At 42.4% G+C, this 26,799-nt stretch overlaps 1 protein-coding gene across 2 annotated transcripts in view; it reads right to left on the bottom strand.

The window, feature by feature from the left end:
• The window catches only part of fermt1 (FERM domain containing kindlin 1), an 86,058-nt gene that overhangs the window by 38,946 nt on the left and 20,313 nt on the right, over nucleotides 1–26,799 (bottom strand). For both annotated transcript variants that reach the window (XM_068045736.1, XM_068045734.1), the window contains exons 3-5: nucleotides 21,450–21,683; nucleotides 11,321–11,464; nucleotides 3,473–3,686 (exon numbers count right to left, since the gene is read on the bottom strand). In XM_068045736.1, the coding sequence (XP_067901837.1) occupies nucleotides 3,473–3,686; nucleotides 11,321–11,464; nucleotides 21,450–21,683 (592 nt within the window). The remainder of the gene's footprint in view (nucleotides 1–3,472; nucleotides 3,687–11,320; nucleotides 11,465–21,449; nucleotides 21,684–26,799) is intronic.

Below are 26,799 nucleotides of genomic sequence, written 5' to 3'. Positions count from 1 at the left end.
AGATGCCTAAGGGGCCACAGACCCCCAGCTGAGAACCCTTGTTTTACATGGAGAGTGTGGCAACTCCTGGGTACTTTGCAGGGGATCCCCAACAAAATCAGAAGGTTCAAACACTGATGTGGTTTCTCTGACAAACACTGTGTCTGCTGTTATGGAGACCTTAGACTCCAATTTACTGAAGGTTTCACTTGAGAATCCTTGAGCCTGTTGCGCCATTCAATTAGATCAAGGCTGATTTCTATCTCAACTCCATCCACCCACCTTGGTTCCATGACTTTTAAACTTAAAGCGAATTACACAGGTTTGAGGGGAGAGCTGGCTAAAATTGATTGGATAAATAGACTAAAAGGTATGGTGGTAAATAAATAAACAGTGGGAAACATTTAAAGAAACAATTCATAACTTTCAACAAAAATACATTCCATTAAAAACAAAAACTCAGCAAGAAAGACCCATCCGTTGCTTACTAAGGAAGTTAAGGATAGTATTAAAAGAGGCTTATAATGTGGCAAATGAACAGTAGTAAGCCTGAGAATTAGAAGTATTTTAAAAAGCAGTAAAGGGCCACCAAAAAGTTGATAAAAAAAAGGGAAAACATACAATGAGAGTAAGTTAGCCAGGAATGTAAAAACAGATTGTAAGAGCTTTTACAAGTATATAAAAAGGAGAGTAGCTAAAGTAAACATTGGCCCCTTAGAGACCCTCAGTGACAAGAGAAATTATCATGGGGAATGAGGAAATGGCAGTGATATTGAACAAATATTTTGTATCTGTCTTCACAGTAGAAGACACAAATTACATATTAAAAGTAGAGGGTAACCAAGGGGCTAAAAAGAGTGAGGAACTTAAAGTAATTAATATCAGTGGAAAATAAATATTGGAGAAACTTAAAGAATAAAGCTGACAAATCCCCAGGACCTGAAAGGAGGTAACTGCAGAGATAGTGGACGTACTGGTTATGATTTTCCAAAATTCCCTAGATTCTAGACAGTCCCTACAGGTTCGAAGTTAGCAAATGTAACTCCGCTATTCAAGAAAGGAGGGAGAGAGAAAAACAGGGAATTAGAAGCTAGTTAGCTTGACATTAGTCATCGAGAAAATGCTGGAATCTATTATTTAGGAAACCATAGCATGATCAGACAAAGTCAACATGATTTTACAAAAGGGAAATCATGTTTGACAAATTTATTAGAGTTATTTGAGGATGTAATTAGTAGGGTAGATAAAAGGGAACCAGTAAATGTAGTAAACTTGGACTGTTGAGCCTTGATCCGATCTGTTGGTTGTGGGATCGTTTAGCTCCGTCAATAGCATGCTGCTTCCATTGTTTAGCATGCATGTAGTCCTGTGTTGTAGCTTCACCAGGTTGGCACCTCATTTTTAGATATTCCTGGTGCTGCTCCTGGCATGCTCACCTAAACTCCTCATTGAATTAGGGTTTGCCTCCTTACTTGATGATAATAATCGAGTGAGGGATATGCTAGCTCATGAGGTTGCAGATTGTGGCTGAATATAATTTTTCAATTGATCGACTTCAGCAATTTTGGGGGGGGGGCGGGAGAAAGATAGATCCAGAGTTCCACTACCCTTTGTATGAAGAAGCGCTTCCAGACATTACTTCTGAATGGCCTAGCTCTAATTTTAAGGTTATGCCCTCTTGTTCTGGACTCCCCCACCAGAGGAAAGAGTTTCTCACTATCTACCATATCAACTCCACCATTCATCTTAAACACCTCAATTACATCACCTCTTAATCTCCCATACTCAAGGCACTACAAGCCTTGTATTCTATACAACCTGATCTCATAAATTAATCCTGTTATCTCCAGTTTCATTCTGGTGAATTTGTGCTGCACCATCTCCAAGGCCAATATATCCTTTCTGAGGAAAGGTGCCCAGAACTGAACACAGTACTCTAAATGGGTCTAACCAGCGCTTTGCATAACTAACGTAACTTCCACCCTTTTGTATTCTAGTCCTCTTGAGCTGAAGGCCAACATTCCACTAGCCTTTTAAATTACTTGTTATACCTGTGCATTAGCTTTTAGTGATTTCTGTATTTGGATGCCTAAATCTTTCTCTGTCCCTCCATAGTTCCTAGCTGCTCTTTGCCATATAGTTTAGTTTAGAGATACAGCACTGAAACAGGCCCTTCGGCCCACCGAGTCTGTGCCGACCATCAACCACCCATTTATACTAATCCTACACTAATCCCATATTCCTATCACATCCCCACCTGTCCCTATATATTTCCCTACCACCTACCTATACTAGGGGCAATTTATAATGGCCAATTAACCTATCAACCTGCAATTCTTTGGCATGTGGGAGGAAACCGGAGCACCCGGAGGAAACCCACGCAGACACAGGGAGAACTTGCAAACTCCGCACAGGCAGTACCCAGAATCGAACCCGGGTCCCTGGAGTTGTGAGGCTGCGGTGCTAACCACTGCGCCAAGGTGGATGACCTCACACATCCACATATTAAACCCGATCTACCACAGTTCCATCCAATTATCTAAAAAACCTTTTACTCCCATCTACACTATTTACTGTGGTGCCTACCTTGGTGTCATCAGCAAATATGGCTCCCCGTTCCGTCATCTATGTAATTTATAAATAGTGAAAAGCTGATACCCCAGTACAGATCCTGACAGTCACCATGTCACATCCTGCTAATCTGAACACATAGCCATTATCCCTATTCTCGGTCTCCTACCTCCTAACCAATTCCCTACCCATGTCAATAGCTTGTCTCTAATTCCAGTTGTTCTTATTTTTCTTAATAGTCTCTTGTGTGGATCTTAATTGAATGCCTTCTGAAAGTCTATATAAATAACATTCACCGATTCTCCCTTATCTACCATGTTAGTTATCTCCCAAAATAAATCAAATAGGTTCGTTACCCCACCCTACATTTGGCTAGTAGTGGGAAGGGCAGGATGAGAGATTCGATTCAGACAGATCTGCATGCATGTGACGTCCAACTGCCATGCTTTCATGGGGAAATAAAAGAACAGTTGCAAACCGACTCCACAGTCAAAGTACTGTCTGGACAGTTACTGCTGTAAACACTGGAAATAAAACTACGCTAAATAAAAAACATACTAAACTAAAATAAGATGCATTATAAAATATTATTGATTGAAAATCTCTATAATCTTATGTTTATGTACATGATTTAACTTTGGTCACAAAATAACAACTCAGCCAATATTCTGTTAATATGACAGTGACAAATTTCATATATAATAGGTAAAAGCAGATCCTAATCAAGATAACATGATATAACTTAAAAGCTTCAGAAACAATGGTTTCTGTTAACAATGCCATAATGTTTATTAAGAGGATACTTTAAAAGAGCCTGGCCTGAGGCTGTGAAAAGTGTTTTATAAATGGAAGTTTCTCCTTTACTTCATTTCATTTTTAAATCCCAGTTAATAAGTGAACAGATTATGTCAAGCAATCTTACCCAGCATTAAGTTTTGCTTTGTCGACTTGATTCTGCGGCCGGTACATTTTGGCTAGCACCTCCGGTGTAAGGTTTGGCTGGCTGACGGCCAGGATATTGCAATTCTGTTCAGCTAGAGGACTATCACTGAACCATGTAATTGTAGAAGAGACAGGTGTTCCATTGATGGGGTCATATATGGGAGTCATAGTCTTGCTGTAGAGACCAGGACTTGCTGCACAATGAGACAGATATAGTGATGAAATATTTGGAGAATTAACTCTGAATCATGGACGTTTGTTAGAAGTAAGCAAATACTTAAATACAATGCAATGTGGCGATAACCTGTGTACTGATTTTTTGTGTCTAATCTCAGGATAGAGGTTTAAAATCTGATTGATGATTTTAATTTGGACTAATGACAGATGTACATTGTAGGCATGTAGTCTCTCTACATCATAAAAGACAGGCTTCACTATAATTAACTAACTGCAAAGCAGGGATGCCATAATGGGGCAATATTTCATTTGGTTGTTATGTGTTAGTAACATCATAAAGCCACTGGGAAGATGTCCCTGATTGCTATTTCTTGTAAAGTTGTAAAATAGAATGTGTATACAATTTTACTAGAAATAGCAAACTGAGGAAATCATCCTCCAATCTTTACAATGTCGCTCAGTGATTGGGGGAAATCTTCGACTTAGTATTTCAATACAAGTAAAGCATGTGAAAATCAATCAGCCGTATTGTTTCCCCACATAACACACAATAAGGCATATAACACACAACACAAAATTAGAAAATTTAAGAACACAGCATATGACAGATAAACACTGGCAAATTACAGTATTAATGCTGTTCCACATTATCAGTTACTCTGATTATTAATGAAAATATTGCCATGGCATACTTATTATAGTTAGTCAGTAACCAATAGTCTCTATGTAAAAATTATCTTTACAGTCAGTTTTGTGCGATGTTTCATTGACGCTCCAGTACATTGTGTGCCTGAGAGTGCCATGGGTTCAAACCTCCAATTCCCCGCCAGGACATTCTTGATCTCAATTGTTATGGCATCCATTGAGGACAAAGTACTTATAATTAGAGGTCAAGTTGCTTCATACTGTTCTTGTGCACCTCCCAATGGCTTAACAGTATAGTCAATAAAAGCAGGTCCTTTGCTCGGACAGTAGGAGAAACAATAGGCTGGATTTTATTAGCGCACCATGCTCTGCACGGTGCGCTTATAACTCAGCGGCCTTCCGATATGGAAATGCCGCCGCACAGCCCCCCACGATATTGTGCACGGGGTCTGATATAAATAGAGGGGGCAGAGCGCCCGCCCCCAGTGAAGTAGAGAGGGGCGGCGGCCATATCCCTGGCAACAGCACCCAGTGCCACTGTGTCGGTGTCATTTTTAAAGGGCTTCAAGCCCTTCAGTAATATTTCAATATTTAAAGGTCTTAGTCTCCGGGAAATAACCATAACATTTTATTTACGCTCTAAATTCTCTCACCCCACAATGGGTAATTTATATTCAAATTGCCCTCTGCCCCCATAATCAGCTTGTTTCGACCTCCCAAACATTCCCTCCCGAAATTTGTTCCATTTGAGCCTCAACCCCTTCCACCATCCCCACAGCCAATAAAAATTGTTTTCCCCGCTCCCCCACCCTGGAAATATTATTGCTCCCCTCTCCCCACCTGGTTCTCACCTTGGAACACCAAATGGAGTTCCGAAGGCGTGCGAGGTGCGATCGGCGGCCGTAAAATTGGCGTGGGACAGCCGCCACCTGAAGGTAGGTTCATTTAAATCTAATTTATGTTAATTTGAATATTTAGATGAAGGCCCTGCTGCCAGGTGGTGGGGGGGTGGGGGTTGCCATACCGAGGTCCCCCTGCCGCTGGTAATATGCGGCGGGCACTTCCCGACATCGGGGGCCTCTCCCCGCTGAATTTTACGGACCCCCCGCTGCAATCCACGGCGTCGAGGGGCTGGTAAAATTCAGCCCAATGAGTGGTGCAAAAAGACTGGAGAGGGAGAAGGAAATGCATTTAATCGTTTACCTCAAATTTGAAACTTCCTTTCAAGGATGTCTCACCAACAAAGACTGAAAACATCTAGCTGAGTGTGTAGATCAGTTTGATCAGGATGGGAAAGATCAGACATCAGTCCAATTCCAACCCATAAGAATCTCTACATTAAGTATTTTGACATTAATGTTAACAATCCCAATAGATTATTGTTTCTCTAAATTGATTTTCTATGGCTATCGGCTGAGAACGGCCCACCTAAGTGAGTGGGTGAAATAAATTCACATTCCTGGCTAGTATGCAGACCCTGTTTCGAAGTGAATTGTCTGACCTGTTTCTGCAGATTGCCTACCAAGTGGTGGGGAAGACAAAATCCACATACGTGATAGAAATAATTAGTAATGATCACCAGGTGACGAATAAGCTTTATAGGCTTCTATGTAGTATTTATTGTCAGTTGGAAAAACCACGAAAGTTTAACGGGGACGGGGAGTACGAGGGGGAGGCGAGCGTGACAATTAGTGCCACTGGCTATCCTGCCATTTTGCCGCTGCATTTCAGCGCTCAGGAGGAAGGCGGGACCTTGCAACCTGCCTGATTCAGACTATTGACCAATTGAACTTGTTAACGAGCTTGTTGTTAGCTTGTCAAGGGCCAGTTTGGATGCACAGGTTACACAATGGATCAGGAGCAGCCCAAGTGGGAAAGAGGTGGCAACGCAGTGGGGAGCCAGTCATCACCATGCCATAGGAACATAGGAGCAGAGTAGGTCATTCAGCCCATTGGGCCTGCCCCGCCATTCAATATGATCATGGCTGATCATCCAATTCAATGTATTTTTCCCCGCACTATCCTCATATCCCCTTATGTCATTTGTATTTAGAAATCTGTCAATCTCTTCTTTAAACATACTCAATGACTGAGCTTCCATCGCCCTCTGGGGTAGAGAATTCCAAAGATAATTCCATTCAATTAGGTTGGCCCATTAAAAGGGTGCACAGCTGAGGGGGGCACTCATCCATTGGTACACAGATGCCATTGGGTGAGCAGAGTTACAGGAGCAAGTGGCCTCTGCACATTTGGGCAGCGGAGGGGGTTGTGGGGCCAGTAAGCATTGTGAATGCAGTTGACCAAAAGCAAGGCAACAGCTGGACATGGGATTAAGGGACTGGGAGATAGACACCAGGAGTGAAGAGGATCAACATCCTCAGGAGCAGAGGCAGAGCCCGGGGCATGAGTTGGGCACAGGAGAGGAATGAGGGACTGGAAGGCAATGAAGGCTATACCCTCAGCATTGAGTGTACCACTGAAGCAGCAGTTACCTGGACATGCCAGAAAATCAGTGCCACAAGAGACTGTGCCTATCTAGGCAGATGGTATTTGAGATTTGTGCCCTCGTTGAGGAAGACCTCAGACCTTGCACCACTGTCCGTCACGCCCTGGCCATTAAAGTCACTGTGGCCTTGAACTTCTTTGCCTCTGGTTCGTTCCAAGGATCAGCAGTGGACCTTGGAGGCACAGCGCAGGTCACTGATACCCTATTTACAAGAGCTGGACAAGACATACAATTTCAAATAGATGGGGCCTCCCAGGCATAAAGGGCAGTGGGATTCTCCTCCATCATTGGTGCAGGACATCAATCGATTGCACTCATGTGGCCATCAACAGGAAGTGCTGCCGCTCCCCAAACGTTCAGCTGGTATGCCACCACAAGAGTTTTATGTGTGCGCGTGTATGCGCTCACAATCCTCGCATCTGCCACGGTGCCTTCATCCTCCTGTAGTCCAGTGTGCCGCAACTCTTCATGTCATCACAGAAACTCTGTAGATGGATTCTAGAGGACAAGGGATATCCCTTGAAGAGATGGTTACTCACCCCTTTATGTGACCCTGAGACGGAGAGACAGAGACGCTACAACTGAAGCCATATGCTCACATCGAGCAGGCCATCGAGCTTCTGAAGATGCAGTTCCAGTGCCTGGACCAGTTGGATGGTGCCCTGCAGTACACTCCTGCAAGGGTCCCATGCATTGTGGTGGTCCGCTCCGCTCACCATAACATGGTTCTTCAGAGAAGTGTGGACCTTGAAGAGGGTGAAGTGCTAGATTGACACAGTTCATCGGAGGAGGGGGAAAGAGAAGAGGCAGAGTAGAGCACTGCCCATGTTGAGCAAGGAGGTGGCCGGGACCTACTCAGGAGTCAAAGCTCTCATCAAGATGGCGTCAATGCCAGGGCACATCTGATCTATGCATGTTTCACCTGTGTGCTAATCATACAGCAGGACTGCATGCTCTGGAACTCAATTTGATCTGCCTGTGGGAACACATCCATTGAAAACTCAACCTTGATTAGATCCACTCTTGCCGCCAATGCATGATGCACATCTGTCCAGCAGTCTCGCTGTCCCCGTTCAAAGACCACGGCTTTCCTCGACACTTCTTCCCTCTTTTGCAGTTGTGCCATTAAAGAATGGAAGCTCACACGTCTGGGATCGTGTCTCAACATTTTCAGAGTTATTAATAAATTACAAATGTACACATTCACAAATAAACCCCAGTGAACCACGCAATGCTCTGACAGACACAGTGGCCTTCAGTCACTCCTATGTGGTCCTCCCCTTGTGGCCTCGAATAAGTTGCAGGAAGCCTGCTCGCGTGTCTGCTTGCAGCTGAGATGCTCGTGGCATCATCCCTGTCTACATCACAGGGCACTGCTGCATAGATGGCCCCCCAGTTAGAGGGTCCAAGGAGGCGAATGGTGATGATGGCGCGCTGTGAGGGGTGGCACCCTCATCGGTGACTGCCTTAGCCCTTGGCTGGTGTTTTGGCTGGCTCCACTTCATGCCTCTTTGCGCCATCACCACCACTGACTGGTTAACGCTGCAGAGTGTTGCATGTATTCTGTGCACGTCAGTGCGCTGTTCCTGCATCCGCTCAGAATGCTGCCACATATGGTTCTCTATGAGGTTGGCCACTCTCTCACTGGAGGAGTCCATTCACTCAAAGCCCTGTGTCTTGGTGGTGCACATGAGCTGAATGTACTCCTCAATTCAGAACCCCTGACACCGCACTGCCCAGGGAACTCCAACATGTGGGTACACATCTCATGCTGCTGGTCAAAGTAGAGCCACCTTGCTTGCAACTCCCGAGGCCCTGCATCTGCACCTGGCTCTGCATGGTCCTGTCTGTCCACTATCCTCCGAGGAGGGGCTTCCCACAGTTGCCTCTGCCTCGATCACCTCCTCCTGCTCACTAGTGCCACGCTCTTCACCCAGTGCCACCCTTTCTAACCATGCACGAGGACCCACCGATGTGAGTATATCGGTGCTGGTGGAGGGTGCGCTTGAATGATGTGATGGTGCTGGCTCTGCTGGTTTGGTTTCTTTAGAGGTTCCCAGTGATGTTGCTGCACTGACATCCTCCCCCTCCATGACTGAGCCTATGGGAGATACAAGAAGGAATGAGAACCCACTTCTGACAGCAGAGGCCTCTGCAGAGCTGAGGCTTTGGCATGCTATCAGACAGGGAAGAGTGCACTCCATCCCCTTCATCTACATACTGCAATATCTTTTTGCCCTCTTCTCCAGTTAATCCCATCTCTCCATCATCCACTTGGTCATGCGGTGCCACGCCCACAATTTCCATCACTGCCTCCTCCATGGCAGTGAGGATGGCAAGCTAGGGCACTCCACCCCCCATGCACACCCTCTCCCTTGCATTCTGCCCCTTCGTCTGCTCCAGGGACGAGAGCGAGACAGACAGACAGAACAATCCCTTCGGAATGCTGACAGGGGAGGGGAGGGGAAGATGCGTTTGGTAGTGGTATCACATCCAGTCAGTTATTCTCTGTGACCTTGTCCTATCAACACCTCTTTTATTATCTCTTGCCCCACCCCCACTTTACTTGCTTAAAACCTATTACATTTCTAATATTTGCCAGTTCTGATGAAGGGTCACTAACCTGAAATGTTAACTCTGCTTCTCTCTCCACAGATGCTGCCAGATCTGCTGAGTATTTCCAGCATTTCTTGTTTTAATTTTGAATAGAGTATATAATTGGCCACATCAGTAACTGGGTAAAACATTTAAACATATGTTGTGACCCATGGAGAAGTAGGACTAGAGAAAAACAGTGCACTCCTCCCGCCTTGGTCATAACACATGACATAAAGGTTCTCTGTTCCTTTTCCACTCTGTAGTGCCTGGGAAATGATTACTCCCTCGGGCTACAGAGGGCATTATCAAGACTATCAGGTTTAATAGAGGCGGGGGTCGTAGCTACCTACCAATCTAAAAGCCTGTGAATGTGCTAGGGCATGTGTTTATGCCTTGCCCAGACATACATAATGGCTGGAACAATGCAATAACACTCGAAGAAAGCAGCCCACAAAGATCTGGCGATCTCTGTGATGTAGATTGCCCCTTTCTCGATGGCAGTTTAAATCTAGCGCTGTCAAGGGGATCTCCAGGCTTCCAGCAGCAGTGATGTCAGCAAGCAGGGTAAGCAGCCACTCCCATTGAAGTACTCTCATGGACAGCTAACCAGGAAGTTAAAAGCACTGATTATCACTTTTAATTTAAATTTTCAGAGCAAAATAAATGATGGATTAAGACAAAAGGTAAAATATCAAACTTTAAAAAAATTAAAAGTATGTGGGATTTCTGTTATTATATAGGAAAAATTTGACATTCGACAAATATAAAATTAAGTTTTCAGGGCTAGTGAGGCTGTTCAGCAGTAATTATGAACAGTTTGCCGTTAGGAACCCAGTTACATCTCACTCAATAGGGTGCAACTTTTAAGGGTCTTTACAGTGAAACTAACAGCGTAAAAGTGGAGGTTTTTGTCAATTCACTAATTCCTTAGGAACTGTGCTCGGGGTTGGGGGGGGGGTGTGGGGGGGAGCTAAACAGTGCGTGATCTGGAGAAGCATAGAATCACCGACACCAATATCTGGATTTCTGGGTCACTCTGCACATGTGTGGACTCCAGATGTTGCTGTCCATTTCAGTGGAGTAATGATGGCAGATGCTGATAGTTTCGACATCATTACCACTGCAAAATCTGGGCCAGAGAAAAGGCATCTTACAGAGAAAACACACCTCCCACAGGAAGAAGGAAATTGGAGACTCAGTCATACAGGTTGCCTCCTTCCAGACTGGCATTGTCAGAAATGTCTCCAATCCTTAATCTGAGTGGGAATGTCTAGTCCACAAAGACTTCAAAAAGTGACAGAAAATGAGAAAACTGACCATATAAAAATATATTTATTTCTCAGTTTTTTTCCAAAAAGAGTTAAACTTGTTCACTCACACCCTAAACCAGCTGATCCCAACTCTCTTAATAAGCTAGAATGAAAAGACAAAATGAGACAGTGTCAATCGTTACACCACGTGTTGGCTGAAGGGTGGCATCAGATTACAGATAGATCATGTGATTATATCTTGATCCTATTGCGCAGAAGTGCTGTTTTTCTTTAAAATAATTAGAAGTAAAGCCTTTGATTTACTTGGCAAGTTATTGATGATTTTACTGGTGTCATTATCAAATAAAGCATACTGCACAATTAAAAAATTAATTGGCAACATTTTACATGTTTTTAATTCAGCTTTTAGAATGCAGTTTGATTGGAAGCAGGTCATGCAACAGACAGAACAACAACAATTCAAGGCACATTTTGAGAGGTGTATTGTGGACAGAAGATAAAAAGAAACATAGGTGGTGTGTTAGCACAATTGCACTACTGAAGAAATCAGTCCCGTGTATACACATCTTGTGAAAACAAACCAATTATTTACTACATTTTAGTTGGTTAGGTTCCCTTACAAAAATATTACCTACGGATCCTGGAGATACTGGAACCTGGTCCAAGTCTAAAATATCTTCATTAACTGGATGCTTATTGTTCTTTTCTTTTCCCTTCTTTTTTAAGGTGTTATCTCGTGGTCTTAACAGGGAAAGTTCCTCTGGTCGACGAATATCTAAAAAATTTGAAAACATAAATTAAATTTAGTGTGTACAATTAAAACTAGCTCCTATAAAACATCAACGTAATACACGTATCCAAAATTTAAACACAATGGCCTAGAAATTTGTTGGTCTCACACCTGTTTTGCAGGTGTGTGTAAACAAGAGCCTACTGCCTGTTTGAGGCCCTTTCCAAAAATCTATCAGCATGCTGGGATCAGTATTCTCAAGCACTTGGCAGTGCTGCTCCTCCTGACTCCACCTTAAATTCACAGGCAGCTGTCAGATCCCCTTCCAGTTATGTCCCCTTTCCTTCCTGTATTCTGCTCACTGCTTTAGTTAGCGTCTGAGCCAGCTGATCTTTATTCTTCCTGGGCTAGCAAGCTGCCTCTGGGGTCACGATTAACTCTCGCACCACACCAGTAGCAACGTTCTTGATCAATGGGCAGATGTGCATTTGAATATAGCGTTGGTAATTTATGTCAAAAGGGAATATTCAGTTTGAATTATTAAACATGTAAATCTCCTCCTCCATGGCAATATTTTTGAAAATACCTAGTAGATGGGAAAGCCATATAAACACATGAGGGAGAAAGGAATAGAAGTATATGTTGATGGAGTTAGACATAGAGGAAGGGCTTCTGTAGAGCATAAGCACTGGCATGGAACTGTTTCTGTGTTGTAAATACTATATACTATAAACTATGTAGAGAGTGTATGCATCATTGATAATATCCCCTTAAACAAAAACAGAATATTAAACCAGCAGCAATATTGTATTAAATGTTATTTGAAGGTTTTCATGGGGAGAGTGGTAATGTTGAGTACGACGATTTTATGGTTTTACACTATGCGAATTTGCTCTGAAAAGAGCAGTTGTTTCCTTGAAAATAGTAGTTGTTAGAAGAACTAGCAGGCCTTGACATTTTGAGCAGCATACTCTGCCTATCTTCTGGAGTAATAATTGGTACAGGTGGAAACAATAGGTTTATATGTCGTGGAGAATAAAAATGTGGACGGGGCCTTACTGTTGATATGCCATTACTTGTACTTGCTGCTATTAGTTGGCTAATTGTGTTCTGTAATAGGTCGATACATGCTACTGTTCTTGCTGCTAATTGATAGGCTGTTGTATCTCACGATAAATCGATACATACTATTGTTCTTGTTGGGATATGTTGGCTGCAGAGCACAGCGATATTGTACTTTACAATAATATGTTGAGACAGCCATATAGAATGAATGCAAGGTTAGTAGGAGAGAGTGATTGAATTTGAAGTTGTGTGTTGTGAATTCCACCATAAGAAAGATAAATAAATCACCACCAGAACATCACAGGAAATGTACTCAAAGCCCATTATAGCAGCATTAGTGAAATAAGACACATAACCCAACTGGGACGGGTAGTGCCCACTTTTCAGGTACTAGGCTGCTTTCTAAATCCGCACAATGGGTAACAGTGGGCCCAACTAGTAGCACTTCCCTGCATGGCTTCCTCCTGCAGCATAATCTTCAGTCTAATGAGGCTTGAGGCCCAATATCCAGGGCTCTTCAGACCTTAATTATCCTGCATGGAGCGGGGAGACACAAAAATGGACACTCCCAAATTTCCCCCCTTCAATATTTACAGCAGCAAGGAAAATATGTTTCACTATTGTGCAGCTCTGTATCACACTTCGTATGCAAAGTTCTTCAATCTGCCTGACTTGTATCTCATATTCATGAGAGAGGACTCAAAGCAGAACTCAAACTCTAAGCAATGAGGAAAATCTACCATAAGTTGGTGACGGACCAAAAATCAGAGGGACACCTTTCTTCTGACCTGCACCCCAGAGGTGTCCAAAGAAAGGGTGCAATGCATTGTAAAAATGGATGCTATTCCTTTGTTCCTGAATGGAACATGAACTCCCTCTATGGCTTTACTGGTATCTGCACTTGGCCTGAAGAGAGTGCAACAATGTAAATTACATGTAAGTGAATTTCAAAGCCTTCATAGACAGATTTCTTCCAACAGCATTAGATAATCAGATCAGATTGCCCCCATAAAAATCTGGCACTACTGTTTCCTGTGCTGGCATTTAGTTGCTCGTTGCATTAAAGGACTAGACTTTATTATAAAGTGTTGAAACTCTGGCAAACCAGTTTCCACTTCGTTTTGTTGGATCAGAGACGGTCTGTAGAAACTGTAGCAGTGCCCCTGGTAGTGAAGGACAATGTTTAATTCTGGAAAACCACAATAGAAAGAAAAAATGGTGCACCATTTGGATTTCCCTTATTTAACACACTTAGGAAGAAAAGGCAGAGACTGAGAGAGATGACAGGGAAAGAAGGCACCCACAGAAAGAGGGCTCCATTTCATCCAAAGCTCTGGATGACTATAGAGGTGTCAGAGAAAATTTTCAGGAGCAATGCCTCAGATTCCCCCAAAATATCATACGGGAACTGTGTGACCAGCTACGTGAAGACCTTTAGCTATGTTCCTGGATAAGTTAACTCTATCTGTGGAAGCCAAGGACACAGGTGCCCTCATTTTCTCTGCAGCTGACTCTTTTCAGGGTGCAGCAGACAATCTGAGTGGTATTAGCCAGAATGCTGTTAATTGGTGTATACCCAGTTACAAATGCCATTTTTTTTTTTTTTTAAGATGACGAAGCAGAACATCAGCTTCACTTCGTGCCCTTAACAGAGCTCTTGGAAGGTTTTTGCAAGGCAAGTTTCCTCAAAGTGCAGGAAACAGTGAATGGAACGCTGTGGCCCTTAGAATTCCTCCCGGAAGATGTGTTTAGCGCATGAATCACAGGGGATTATATTCCATCAATGTTCAGATAGTTCATAGTCAAAACGATTGAATCAATGAGAGACATCTCAGATTTATACACAATTTCTTTATCATTCAGCATTCCACACTTCTCAGTACCTTTCAGGATCTTCCTACTATGAAGGGCTGGCTCTAGAGGGATCAGGAGAAGCCCATTGTGGAATACTAATATGCAGCTGAACATTGCAACAATGAGGCTCATTCCACAACTAGGACCATTGCTGAGCACATAATCAGAATCTTAAAGCAGCATTTCCAATCCCTTGACCATCCTGGAGTACATTGCTCTATTCTCCAGCCAAGGCCTCCTGTAGCATCACTGTCTGATGTTGCCTCCATAATTTGGTCAGTGAGAGAGGTGTCTAGCTGGAAAAGCCAGAAGAAATTCCATGAAGGAATGGAGAGAGGAGGACCAACTATCAAAGCCAAAGGAACCATAAAGAGCCTTAGGGAAATGCAAGGAACATCCATCTGGCTCTGATTCAAGACACCTTCTCCTGAGATGCAAGCACTTTATTAACCACTCTATTAACCACTCACTAGGGACCCTTCTTCCATCTGACCAATTCACTACTTTGTCCCTCTCTCAATAAAAAAATCCTTTCATTAAACCTCCCCTTCAATAAAAAGTTCACCCTTACAGTCAAATCTCCTCTTACCCCAGCACCAACATTTTTGTATTCCCTGTTCTAATTGTGTAGGTACACACCATCACAGAGCAGTGAATTCACTCACACAAAGAATTAAAAAACCAAAATGAGCACACTCACACAAACCCCAAGCATAGATCCAAAAAATGATTGGAGATACAGGCAGGCCCCAGAATGAATTATAATTAATTGCTAGCATCGTTTTTGGATTCTGCGGCATAGTTGGGGGGGGAAACGGCAGTTTGCTCGCCGGTGGTAGTCAACCATGTTAGGTCCAGACATCTCACTAGAATTTGGCGCCAAGCCAGGATAGATTTTAAAAAAGCATAAATGAGTCCGATATATTCACAATGGCTCATAATTTAAGTAATTCTTTTGAAGTACTCTTAATAACTTTCTGTAAATACCAGATGAAATGATAGACTTTGTTGCAAATGGTTTAAATCATATTTGACTGGACAATTGAAGGATGCAACTTAGAATACTATACTGTTCTTTTCTGTCAACAAAGCTGTCTGATTTTGGGTACCGGTCATTACTTGCCTTTTCTCGTCCGAGGACTGTATACAGGAATGTGATTGCAGTTTTAAGTAGATTCAAAACTGGTAGAAAAAATTATAAAACTACTAGTTATTATACATGAAGCACGTGATAAGGAAGTAACATTTGGACTGAAGGAGAACTTACAAAACAGCAGTACAATAAAATCCACTAGTTTACATGCTGTTAATCAGTTCTCAGATTACAACTTGCAAGCCAATAAAAAGAGTTCAGTATATGTACAGTTGAATGTAGGGTTTATGTTTGCTCGTTCCCCGCGCGGAGAGTCTTCTATCTCAGACATGTGATCAGGGGACATGTCAAATGAAAGCTAGGTGCTTCCCGATATGGATGAAGGGACAATCAACAAAGGAACCAACCTAGACAAATACTCCTACATGCTCCTCAGAATTCAGCTTAACAATAACAATCGGTTATATTTGCTATGCCCCTTTAGCTATTGCACATAGCATGGGGAGAAAGTAGTTCAGAAACTAAAATACATTAAACAGGATAATGAATAAAATAAATTCAGTATGAATTTCAGCGCTTCTCTTTTGTTATCTTAATTTTAATCCTTCCCCGACCACAGATGGCAATAACAAAAGTAATACCATCCATTTCTACCCTGGCTTCTTTGATTGGCATTATTTAAAATATTATTTATTAAGGAACGATGATCTACATGGTTGCAAACTGCCTAAACCATAATTGTAAGGGCAGTCAAAGTACACAATACTGTTCTTTTCTTTGAACAAAGCAATCTGGCTTCAGGTACAAGTTATTACTTGTCTTCTGACATTTCAGCTGTATCACTATAATTATTTTTATCAATCAATAAAGTTCTGCGCCACATCATTCTCAGTCTACTAAAAGGCCCTCTTGTCTGGGGATCCAAATATCGATAATTTTTCCCCCTCAGTTAATGACTACAGAATTGAGACCCATCGCCTATAACATGGAAGGTTATTTACTTTTCCCACTGGATCTTTAAAATTCAAAAGCAAAGGAAAAGAATTTTGAACATTTAGCTTCAAGTTCCTTCAGACCATTCCAACATTCTGATCCAAATTGATCTTACAAGAGAACAATGCGTCTCATTAGCAGTTTGCATCCTTATGACCACAATCTTTGGTGGTTCATTTTTTGTTGTTGCATTTAATAAAAGAACATCTTTCCTAGTTGTGATTAAGAAGTGATCTGTAAGATTTGCATTGAAAACCAGAACTTGGAATTTCTAGGCACTTTGAGATACAGCTCCTATTTTGGTATATTTAATGATTATTCATTCTCCCTCAACATACTCATGCATTCATTGAAACATAGGACATATGCAGTAACACACGGACTGAAAATCCATGGTCATTCTGACTCACTCCAGCTGTGTATGCAGGAGGGACGGATATGAGGCAGAGAACAGGAAAATTCAAGTCCTGGCTTTATGCCTGGGAATTTTGGGACAGTCTGTTATGGGTGGTGCCTTCACCCAACACAAACATGGCCTTCGGTGTAAAGGAGGATGGGCCAGGGAAAATGGGGGGCTGGCTCTCAACATTGGGAGTTCCTGTATCTAGCTCTCAGAAGAACCCAGTGTAGGACTGCCTGGAGAGTCGAAGGCATGCCAGGACAAATACCGGCAGAAGTAGGATCTCCTTGAGGGATTCAGGCTGGAATTTTGGTCTGTACCTCCGAAGAAAGCTCTGTAAGTTTAAAAAATGATTAAGTGTGGCCCCCTTACAAACGCGACTACTATGGGCACCTAAATGTTCCAGTTTGGGGGTAGGGCACCTCCCATAGCTGCCTCGTCTGGAACATGAGGCTAACTCTAAGCCCAAATATGCCCCAAGTTTTGTGGCCACCTACCAATGAGACACAAATTATGGGAACTCTCCCTGTCCCTACTAACTTTATCATTGCGACAGCCTGGGCAGGAACCTCTTGGCAATTATTCCAGGTTGTTGCCCCCCTAGCCATGAATGTCGGCACCACAATATCTTACCAAATAGAAAAGTAAAGTACTGCAATGCTGGAAATCCGAAATAAAACTTTTGTCCCTTCAAATAATGGTAGCAACATTGATTGCCACAAAACCAATGCATCATGACTGCTACCAGGGTAATAGGCATTCATGTCCATAATTTGTACTTATGGACACAGGCCAGATGTACATTAATGGAGTTTAACACTTTTCAACAACAACTTGAATTTATGTACCATCTTTAATGTGGGAAAACATCCTAAAGCCCTTCACAGAGGCATAAACAAAAAAAAGAGACGCTGAACCAAGATATTAGGAGGGGTGACCTAAGGTTTGGTCAAAGAAGTGGATTGTAAGAGGGGTCTTGAAGAAATAGAGTAAGTGAAGGGGTGAATAGGTTTAGAGAGTGAATACCAAAGCACAGGACCTAAGCGACAGAAGGCACAGCCATCAATGGTAGGCCGATGGCTTGGGAGGTGGGTGGAAGTGGGGGGGGGTGTGGAAAGGAAGCAAGAGGCTAGAGTCAGAGGACCACAGTTCGGGGAAGGGGTTTGTAGGGCTGGAGGAGAGGGGGGCTTGGCCATGAAGGCTGCGAGATTGGGGTAGGGCCTGTACATTCACACACATGCCATCAATAATGCCCTGCACATGGGGAAACCTGCTACATGGCAAAAGTGCAATGGTTTCTCATACTGCTTTCTGCATTGCATAAAGGAATGCGAGAAGGTACTTAGCTCTGGAAAACGTGGTATGTCATATGCTTTATCAATGGTTGTGTTAGTTGGTTGTGAAATTTTGTATATACCAGCTATTGCTTAAAAGGATCCAGCAGTATAGGTCTTCAAAATCAAAGTCACCTCCATAGTCATTGGCAGAGTCTGTCCTGGAACCTATCTGAAGATTTAAGTTGAGACAACATATTTCTGTGTCTGCCTCTTGAGTGAAGTGATTGATGAAGGCAGACTTCCTCAGCCAAGTCTAGACAATTGCACCTGTAATTAAGGGTGGCTGGGGAAAGGTGGGTGCAGCCAGACTGTATCAAGTGTAAATGTACTTCCCTTTCATGCTTCCTCAAATCCTCCTGCCAGTGGCTATTAAGGTGACCATGGTTTGGAACACATATGCTACTAGATTCTTTCCAAAACAGCTTTGTCTGTGTTTGCGCAGTAGAGGAAGAGAACTGGTATAAGAGAATCTAAAAATCAGGGGGAGAAACTTCGTGCATTTACAAGTAAAAACAGATAAATGAAGAAAATAATGAGACTTAGGATAGTCAAATCGCCAAGACCCGATGGTTCCCATCCCAGGGAATTAAAAGAAATCAGTGAGGAAATTTCAGATGCATTAGTCACAATTTTCCAAAACTCTCTAAATGGAAAATTGCAATGTCACTCCATTATTTAAGAAGATAGAAGGAGAAGAAAACTACAGACCTGACGGATTAAAATCAATTATGGGAGAGTTACTAGAATCTATTATCAGGGACAGAGTGGCTGAGCACTTAATCAAAGAGAGTCTGACTAATTCATTTGAATTTGGCTGAGCAAGTCACGAGCATGGTTGATAGGGAATCTCTATGAACGCTGTCTATGTGGACTTCCAGAAAGCATTTGATATGTTTCCAGACAACAGATTAGCAAACATAAAAGACCACAGAATTAGAAATAACCTTTGATTGGAGGGATATGACAAGTGGTGTGCTCCAGGGATCTGTACTGGGGACTCAGCTTTTCATTCTATCTATTAATGACCTGGATATTGGAAAGAGAGTGGCACATCCAAGTATGCAGATGTCACAAAGTTAGGAGGCATGTAAAGCTGTGTAAATGGGAGCAGGAGGTTGCAAAAGGACATAGACAGATTAAGTAACTGGGCAAAACTGTGGCAGGTGGAGTTCATTATCCACATTCAAAAATGACAAATTGGAACTTTTTCTAGATGGTGTGAACTGTGGAAGAGAAAAAAAGGTGTCCATGTACACAAATCACGAAAACAATGGTATAGGCACAAAAATAAATCATCTCAAGGGAGCTGGAATACAAAGGGGGGAAACTATAGGCTGGATAGTAGCTCAGAGGTTGGAGGGGATGTTTGCGGGAGATTATCTCAAGACACATCCCGCCTTGAACCTGCTCACTTCCGGGTTGAACGGAGACAGGACGCGGGGTTGCCACCATCTGCAGGAGGTTCGGGAAATTCACACTTCAGGGTTTTCCAAACTCAAAATATATAGCGGGGCTCTACACCTAAAGGCTGTGGTTCTTGGTGAGTTGATCATTTTCAAGACTGAGGTTGATAAATTTTTGTTACGCAGTCTATTAAGGGATATGGTGCAAAGGCCAGGTAACTGGAGTTGATGTAATGACCAGCCATGATCTGACTGAATGGTGGAACAGGCTCAAGGGGCTGAATGACCTACACCTGGACCTCTGCTGTTTCTCCTTTACATCCTCCAAAACAAGCAGAGAGGCATAACCAGCAGGACACCCATCTTTAAAACTCAGATTCAGCAACTTAAGTTGCAGCTGACAGAACCTTCAAATGCCATACCCATTTTAAATGGTCACTCAATTACTTCAGTGCATTTCTGGACTTGAACATAGGAAATGGCACCACTAGATAATCATCAGAATTTCTGAAGTACTGTTGAGGGTTTCACAAGAAAGATCCGATTGTTTTTACTGCCGAAAATATGACCTGGCTGCAGAAGATAATCCTTTACGGAACATGAAGCATAAGCCATTAGGAACAAAGGGCACGCTGTATTCACCAAGCTGTCTTCCTTCAAGCTTTGAACACATTTTCTTTAGAAGAAATCACTTGTGGGGAATTTACACTTGCAGGTTGCTCGTAAATGTGCGCTTTTTGGAACTGATATTCTGCTGACTATGGAGAGTAAAGCATTTAAATGGAGGGGGAAGACAATCAAAACTTATAGAACTGGTGATTGCTATTTGTTCATTAATTGAGTTTAGTTTAGAGATACAGCACTGAAACAGGCCCTTCGGCCCGAGTCTGTGCCGACCATCAACCACCCATTTATACTAATCCTACACTAATCCCATATTCCTACCACATCCCCACCTGTCCCTATATATTTCCCTACCACCTACCTATACTAGGGGCAATTTATAATGGCCAATTAACCTATCAACCTGCAAGTCTTTGGCATGTGGGAAGAAACCGGAGCACCCGGAGGAAACCCACGCAGACACAGGGAGAACTTGCAAACTCCGCACAGGCAGTACCCAGAATCGAACCTGGGTCCCTGGAGCTATGAGGCTGCGTTCAGAGCACCAACATTATCGGTGCATAAAAAAACTCCAACAATTTGTGGTGAGGAAGAGATGCGGCGCGATTTTTTTGACTGATTTGCAGCACTCCGCCCTTAGCCTCGCAAAAACGGGAATTCGCTTCAATCTGCCCACTGATATCAAGAAATTACTGGATTCGTCCCGTACATACAAATGAATCTCTCCGCAAATATTTCGGGCGGATATTTCATGGTGACCCTGCTAGTGATACGATTTCTGGTTCTGACATGTCATTCAACCTTGGAGGGCCAGAAAGGAACAACTGAAAGTGTAGAGTCTCATCCCATAGGGAGTAAATTGTTACTAAATTTGTAAAAAAAAAAACTTTTTTCTTGTTATTTTCCTTTGTCTTTTTTTTTTGCTCTCTTTCTTAATCCAATCTTTTGCCTCTTTATTTCTCTTTCTGTATCTAACTTGACTTTAATTCACCTTATTTCCTTCTTTGTCATTCGCTCCGTTTACTTGTCTATCTTTAAATTTCTTTTGTTAAGGAGACAAACCATTGGGCCTCACATTCATGAAGCCCCCGTTGCCCCATTACCAGCATTACTTTACAGCGCAAAAAAATATAAAGTACAATCTGAAGAGTAAAATTAAAAATTCAATTTAAAAATGCTTATTGCGAGATGCCCTGCTCCAGTAATTTCTAGCCCAATATTTGTTTATGGAATTTAGGATATAATATTAAAAAAAACTTACTCAGAGTCTTGCAGATATCAACGACTGCCCTGAAGACCACAGAAGAAAAACTAACTTTTAATCTTACTGTCTTCATATTAGGCAGCTGTAATTTTAATGACTTATGTTGTGGCGTATACAACAATTTTGCATCAGCTTGGATTCCATATTTGTCCAGAGTCCAATGCGTTTTCAGAAGCCAGCACTTTTTCTGTTTCCACCAAAGAGCATGGTCTGACCAGTCTTGGGGTACCGCTGTAAGAGAAACAAAATATCTAGTTACATACGTAGGAACATCAAAATCAATCCTTCTCTGAATTTAAATAAATTAGTTCAATATTTTCTATCTTCAGGTAATATTTCATTCCTAGGTTTTAAACACACAAGCGGGTAGCTCTTGACTTTCAACTCCATCCAGGACAAAGCAGCCCACTTGATTGGCACCCCATCCACAAACATTCACTCCCTCCACCACCGACGCACAGTGGCAGCAGTGTGTACCATCTACAAGATGCATTGCAGCAATGCACCAAGGCTCCTTAGACAGCACCTTCCAAACTTGCGACCTCTACCAACTAGAAGGACAAGGGCAGAAAATACATGGGAACACCACCACCTGCAAGTTCCCCTCCAAGTCACACACCATCCTGATTTGGAACTATAATCGCCGTTTCTTCACTGTCACTGGGTCAAAATCCTGGAACTCCCTTCCTAACAGCACTGCAGATGCACCTACCTCACATGGACTGCAGCGGTTCAAGAAGGGAGCTCACCACCACCTTCTTAAGGGCAATTAGGGATAGGCAATAAATGCTGGCCTAGCCAGTGACACCCGCATCCCATGAATGAATAAAAAAAAAAGCTCTTGACTTTGTGCCAGTGTAGAACAGGCGATAGCGAGTCAGCAGCCGGTTTTACATCTCTCCTCATTTCTATTTCCATTGACTTCTGTATTTTATCTGCTACTCCTTTCACAACCGCAGGGCATCCCAAGGCCCTTTTTAATAATGATAACACAATTTTAGGATAGAGTGGGGAATTCGCTGCGACTATCCCACCAGGTTGAAGAGAGTAGAAACCTACCGAAAAAATAAACTTCGCTTTGTGTTGCTAGGAGAAGCAGGAGCAGGAGTGCTCTTATGGGCCACACAGAAATATTTAGGCTCTGTCTTACCCTGGACTATGCCCTTCTCCCCCTCTTGAATCCCCATTCCCCACATTTATGCGAGTGCTGGCAATGAGCCATCAGGTTTTCTGGAGGCTCACAGCAGCTTCCTGTCCCGGATAGATGGGAAGTGGACTGGCATGTCACTGAGGCTCGGGGATTAAAGTATCCAAGGTCAGATTTCTGCAGCAATGGCTGAGTTTCCAACTCACCTTGTAACCCAACCACCCAATAAGGGTTTAAGGGCCAATTTTCCTGAATTTAGCATTCAAACAGCACCTGAAAAATTATTTCTAATATGCAGAAAAAAGGGCATCACGGCTTTACCCCTGCTCGGCACTTGAATAGCCCTGCCCCCAAATTGCCTCCACTACTTTTCTGGTGGCTACAGTGGACTCCTCTTGTGGACAGTGCAGGGATTTAGATTACATGGCTGTGCACACAGATTTCCTGTTATAACCCCATGCAAAGATCTGGGGAAGACTGTCCCACAAACACCTGGTGCCATTATTACATAGGTGCACTCATCACCTCATCAGACAGACACAAAATCAAGAATTCCACAGCAACCTCTGGGGAAGTGCAATGTGAGGAAAAAAATGGCATTTCTATTTCAGCCATTAACTTTAACTTAAAAGACCCATTATCAGCTAAAAATCTATGCCTAGCCATATGGCCGACTGGGAGGAGTCTACTGTTTATTCTAGTTCCACTTTTCCACGAGTCACAACATATATTTACATTTCTTCCCACTTACTGATACGGTCAATCATAGACTCTATTTTAATCCCAGAATAAAACACACCAACCAGGTTTCTTTAATAAACAACCAAAATTATCAATTTATTATAAAACAAGTCTTAACCAGTAGGTAGCTAAGTATAAACACAGGTCGAAATATAAAAATATAAATATAGCTCCACATACACACACACTGGTTAACCAAAAATATAGAGATTTACTCTTTAGAGCTCCAGTACAAAACTAAAAAAGAATACATTGGTCAAAATACTTGCTAATTCTTGAAGAAATAAAAATGAAAGATGTCAGATGTCCATTTTGGTTTGGCATCCCAAATATGTATAGATGGCTGTCACTGGGATCTTCCTAGAACAGTTCTTGTCAGGCGACACTGAAGACCAGTTTGGTCAGGCTTTCCAGGGAAAATGCAGTAACAGAGGTTTCAGGTAGTTTCTTACACTTGCTTCTCAGCTTCTTAAGAGAAGGAAAACTGGAGGCTTTTTCAAAGAGCTGGAACAAACGGAGCTGGGTTTTTGCTCCCTTGGCAAGTTTTCTCCAACTGTCTTTTCAAACCATTGTCCACATCCCAACTCACTATCCAAAGTGAATCCAACAACAATGTCACAAGAGTCAAGCCTCCTGACCCCTATAAATCTTGACCTGTCACTTTTTAGTAAACATCTTTCCCCAAGTCAAAAACAACCCCTGCTGGGCAATTATTTGAAGACAGGTGCCTTCCAGTAACTGTTTACAAATCCAATCCGGTCAGTGACCCTTGTAAAAAAAAAACCACATCCATGGACTCCTTTTCAATTAAAAAAAACCAAATCTTCAAAAGAAAGGAAGCACTCATAACACTAGTAATCTTCCCTCTCCAAAATCGCTACCTCTACAATTATATCTTAAAACAGCTTAAGTCATTCTTAACAATAGCACCCATCTAAACTGGTACTGACTAATTCTCCACCACCAGCCTCTTTAATAATGTTGCTTTCTCTAAAGTCCCAGCAACACTCAGGCTTCTGTGCTGAGGCCCTACAACCAATAGTGCACTTTCACATGGAATCCCATATTATCCCAAAGGAAGATTGCTTCCAAAGTTCAATAGCCTGACAGACTATACTTCTGGTGCACTCTTCCCAAATTGTCTTGGCTTATTGCCAGTCTTAAGAAAATTCACCCTCAATTAATCTCTGTTCTGAGTACATACTACAGCACCAGTTTTATACAACATACATATGCATAGTCCAGAACAGCAGGCAATAACTGTTCCTAATGCACTGAATATAAAGCTTAACCCCCATGAAGGATCTTCATTGATAGTCATCACAGTAAGTTGTAGGATACGCTGTTATAAAGACAAATGTTCTGTCATATTATGAATGGAGTATTGTTCTGCTGCTGAGACAGAGCTATGCCACAGGTATAGCAATGCATCACCAAAGCAAAAACTAATTGGTGTTACACTGCTAATGTGAAAATTGCCTAATTAGTTTTCCATGTTTAAGTTGGGATTGAAAGAAGTGTTTCAGCTACCCTTCAATATTCTACATCATTCAAAATGCCTGTGTTAGACACCACAGTCAAAGCTTCACATACCATGGAATCCCACCTACAGAACTCTCTCATGCACTGTTACTGCTTAGAATGCTAATGCTTGTACAATGTATAAATATGCATAATTAAAAATTTTTCATTAAACCACAATTACTGGAACATGTATTACACAAAACCCCAGACTTGCCAACTGGAACTTCAGAAAAATTCCCTTCGACCTTCTTTGCCAAGAAGTAGAATTGAAGTTGTGAGACATTTATTCTCATTACAATTACTTCTTGTTGAACTTTATTAAGTTACCTAACATACAAAAAAAAAAGTAGCTAAAGACATCCTCCTTGGCAGCAGGACCACTTTGAGGTTAAATTGTCTCCAAAATGACACAACTTGCAATAAGTTCATCCTCTGATTGCTCACATCTTGTAAATGAATAAACAAGGAAAAACTGAGGCAGAGGTGGAGATCGGCAATGTTATGGAGGTGGATGTAGATGGTCTCTGTGATGGGGATCATCTGGGGTCGGAAGCTCAGCTCTTGGTCAAATAGCATGTTGAGGTTACAAACAGTCTGTTTCAGCCTGCAACTGTGGCCAGGAACAGGGATTAAACTGATGGTGAGGTGGAATGGAGATTGCGATGAGGCTGAAGCCAATGCCTTCGGTCTTCCCAACGTTAATTGGAGGACATTGTGGCTCATCCAGGACAGGATGTCGGACAAGCAGCCTGACAACACAGAAGCAAGTGGGGGGTGGGGGAGGGTCAAGAGAGGTAGGTGATGAGGTAGAGCCGGGTGTCAGCTTACGTGTGGTAGCAAAGGACAGCACGAGATGAGAAACAGGAGGGGGCCAAGGATAGATCATTGGAGTCTCCAGAGATAATAGTGCAGGCCCGAGAAGAGAAATCATTGGAAGATATTCTGTGTTACATGATGCTAATAGGAGCTGATCATAATCATAAATTATGAGCATACTTAAATTAACACTGAACACAACCATATTATTCGTCAGGAATGTATGCTGTAAGAGATAATCCCGCCAGAAAATTGTCCTGTTATTTACTTGTCAAATGCATTAAATTACCTGAAGTCAAGGAAAGAATGAGGCAATTTTAACATTATTTGCTGCTAAGAATTAAATACATGCTACAACTATTTGTGCTCTATTTTAAGCAGTGTCAAATTTAATATTGTTGTATTTCCTGTGTTAGTGTCAGCACAAGGTTTTGTACTCTGCCAATTTGGGGGGAAAAGGAACATCGCAATGTATATTTCTGTGGTGCATTATGCATCATTTTATTTTAAAACAGATGAAGGGAATTGCTGCTGCAGAAGGATCCAAAGGGGTGACTTCTTCTCAAGATGACCACACTCCTCAAAGAACACAGCAAGTAATCTGGAGCAGACAAGTGCTGGTAGCCATATTGTCATTGCATGTGCCTCCAGCATGGACATGTGAGGCCCTTGTACCTAAAGAAAGTATCACAGCTGCAAACGTTCAGAAGACTCGCAGAACTCCACTTCTACCCGTCACCATAATTGCTCATCCTACCGAGCAGAACTTCATCACTTTTTAAGGTTGAGATATAGATTGAGCACACTTGACAGAAATGAAATATTTTCTCCAGTTTTGGGTTGGTAATAGTTCCTTTAAATCCAGCCACGATTCAGAAACAATTTACTTAAATGATTGCAAGTCAGATTCCTTTACCAAGCTTATTTTGATACAATGCTGATTGGGAGGAAGAGAATGCTAGAAGCATGGTAGGCACCAAAATAAGTACAGAGGATCTGCTATTTGCGAAGCCTCCACTATGTGGGATATCAGAGGATGATGAAACGTGGGACATAAAAGCACGTTCCGAATGCAAGTTTCAGGCCACTCTCTGGGCTGGATTTTGTGCTGGAGTTGGG

The sequence above is a fragment of the Heterodontus francisci genome, chromosome 13, assembly GCF_036365525.1.
Source record: "Heterodontus francisci isolate sHetFra1 chromosome 13, sHetFra1.hap1, whole genome shotgun sequence".
Classification (NCBI taxonomy): domain Eukaryota; kingdom Metazoa; phylum Chordata; class Chondrichthyes; order Heterodontiformes; family Heterodontidae; genus Heterodontus; species Heterodontus francisci.
The sequence above is the reverse complement of the archived record's forward strand: the minus strand, read 5'-3'. Positions and strand labels throughout refer to the sequence as shown.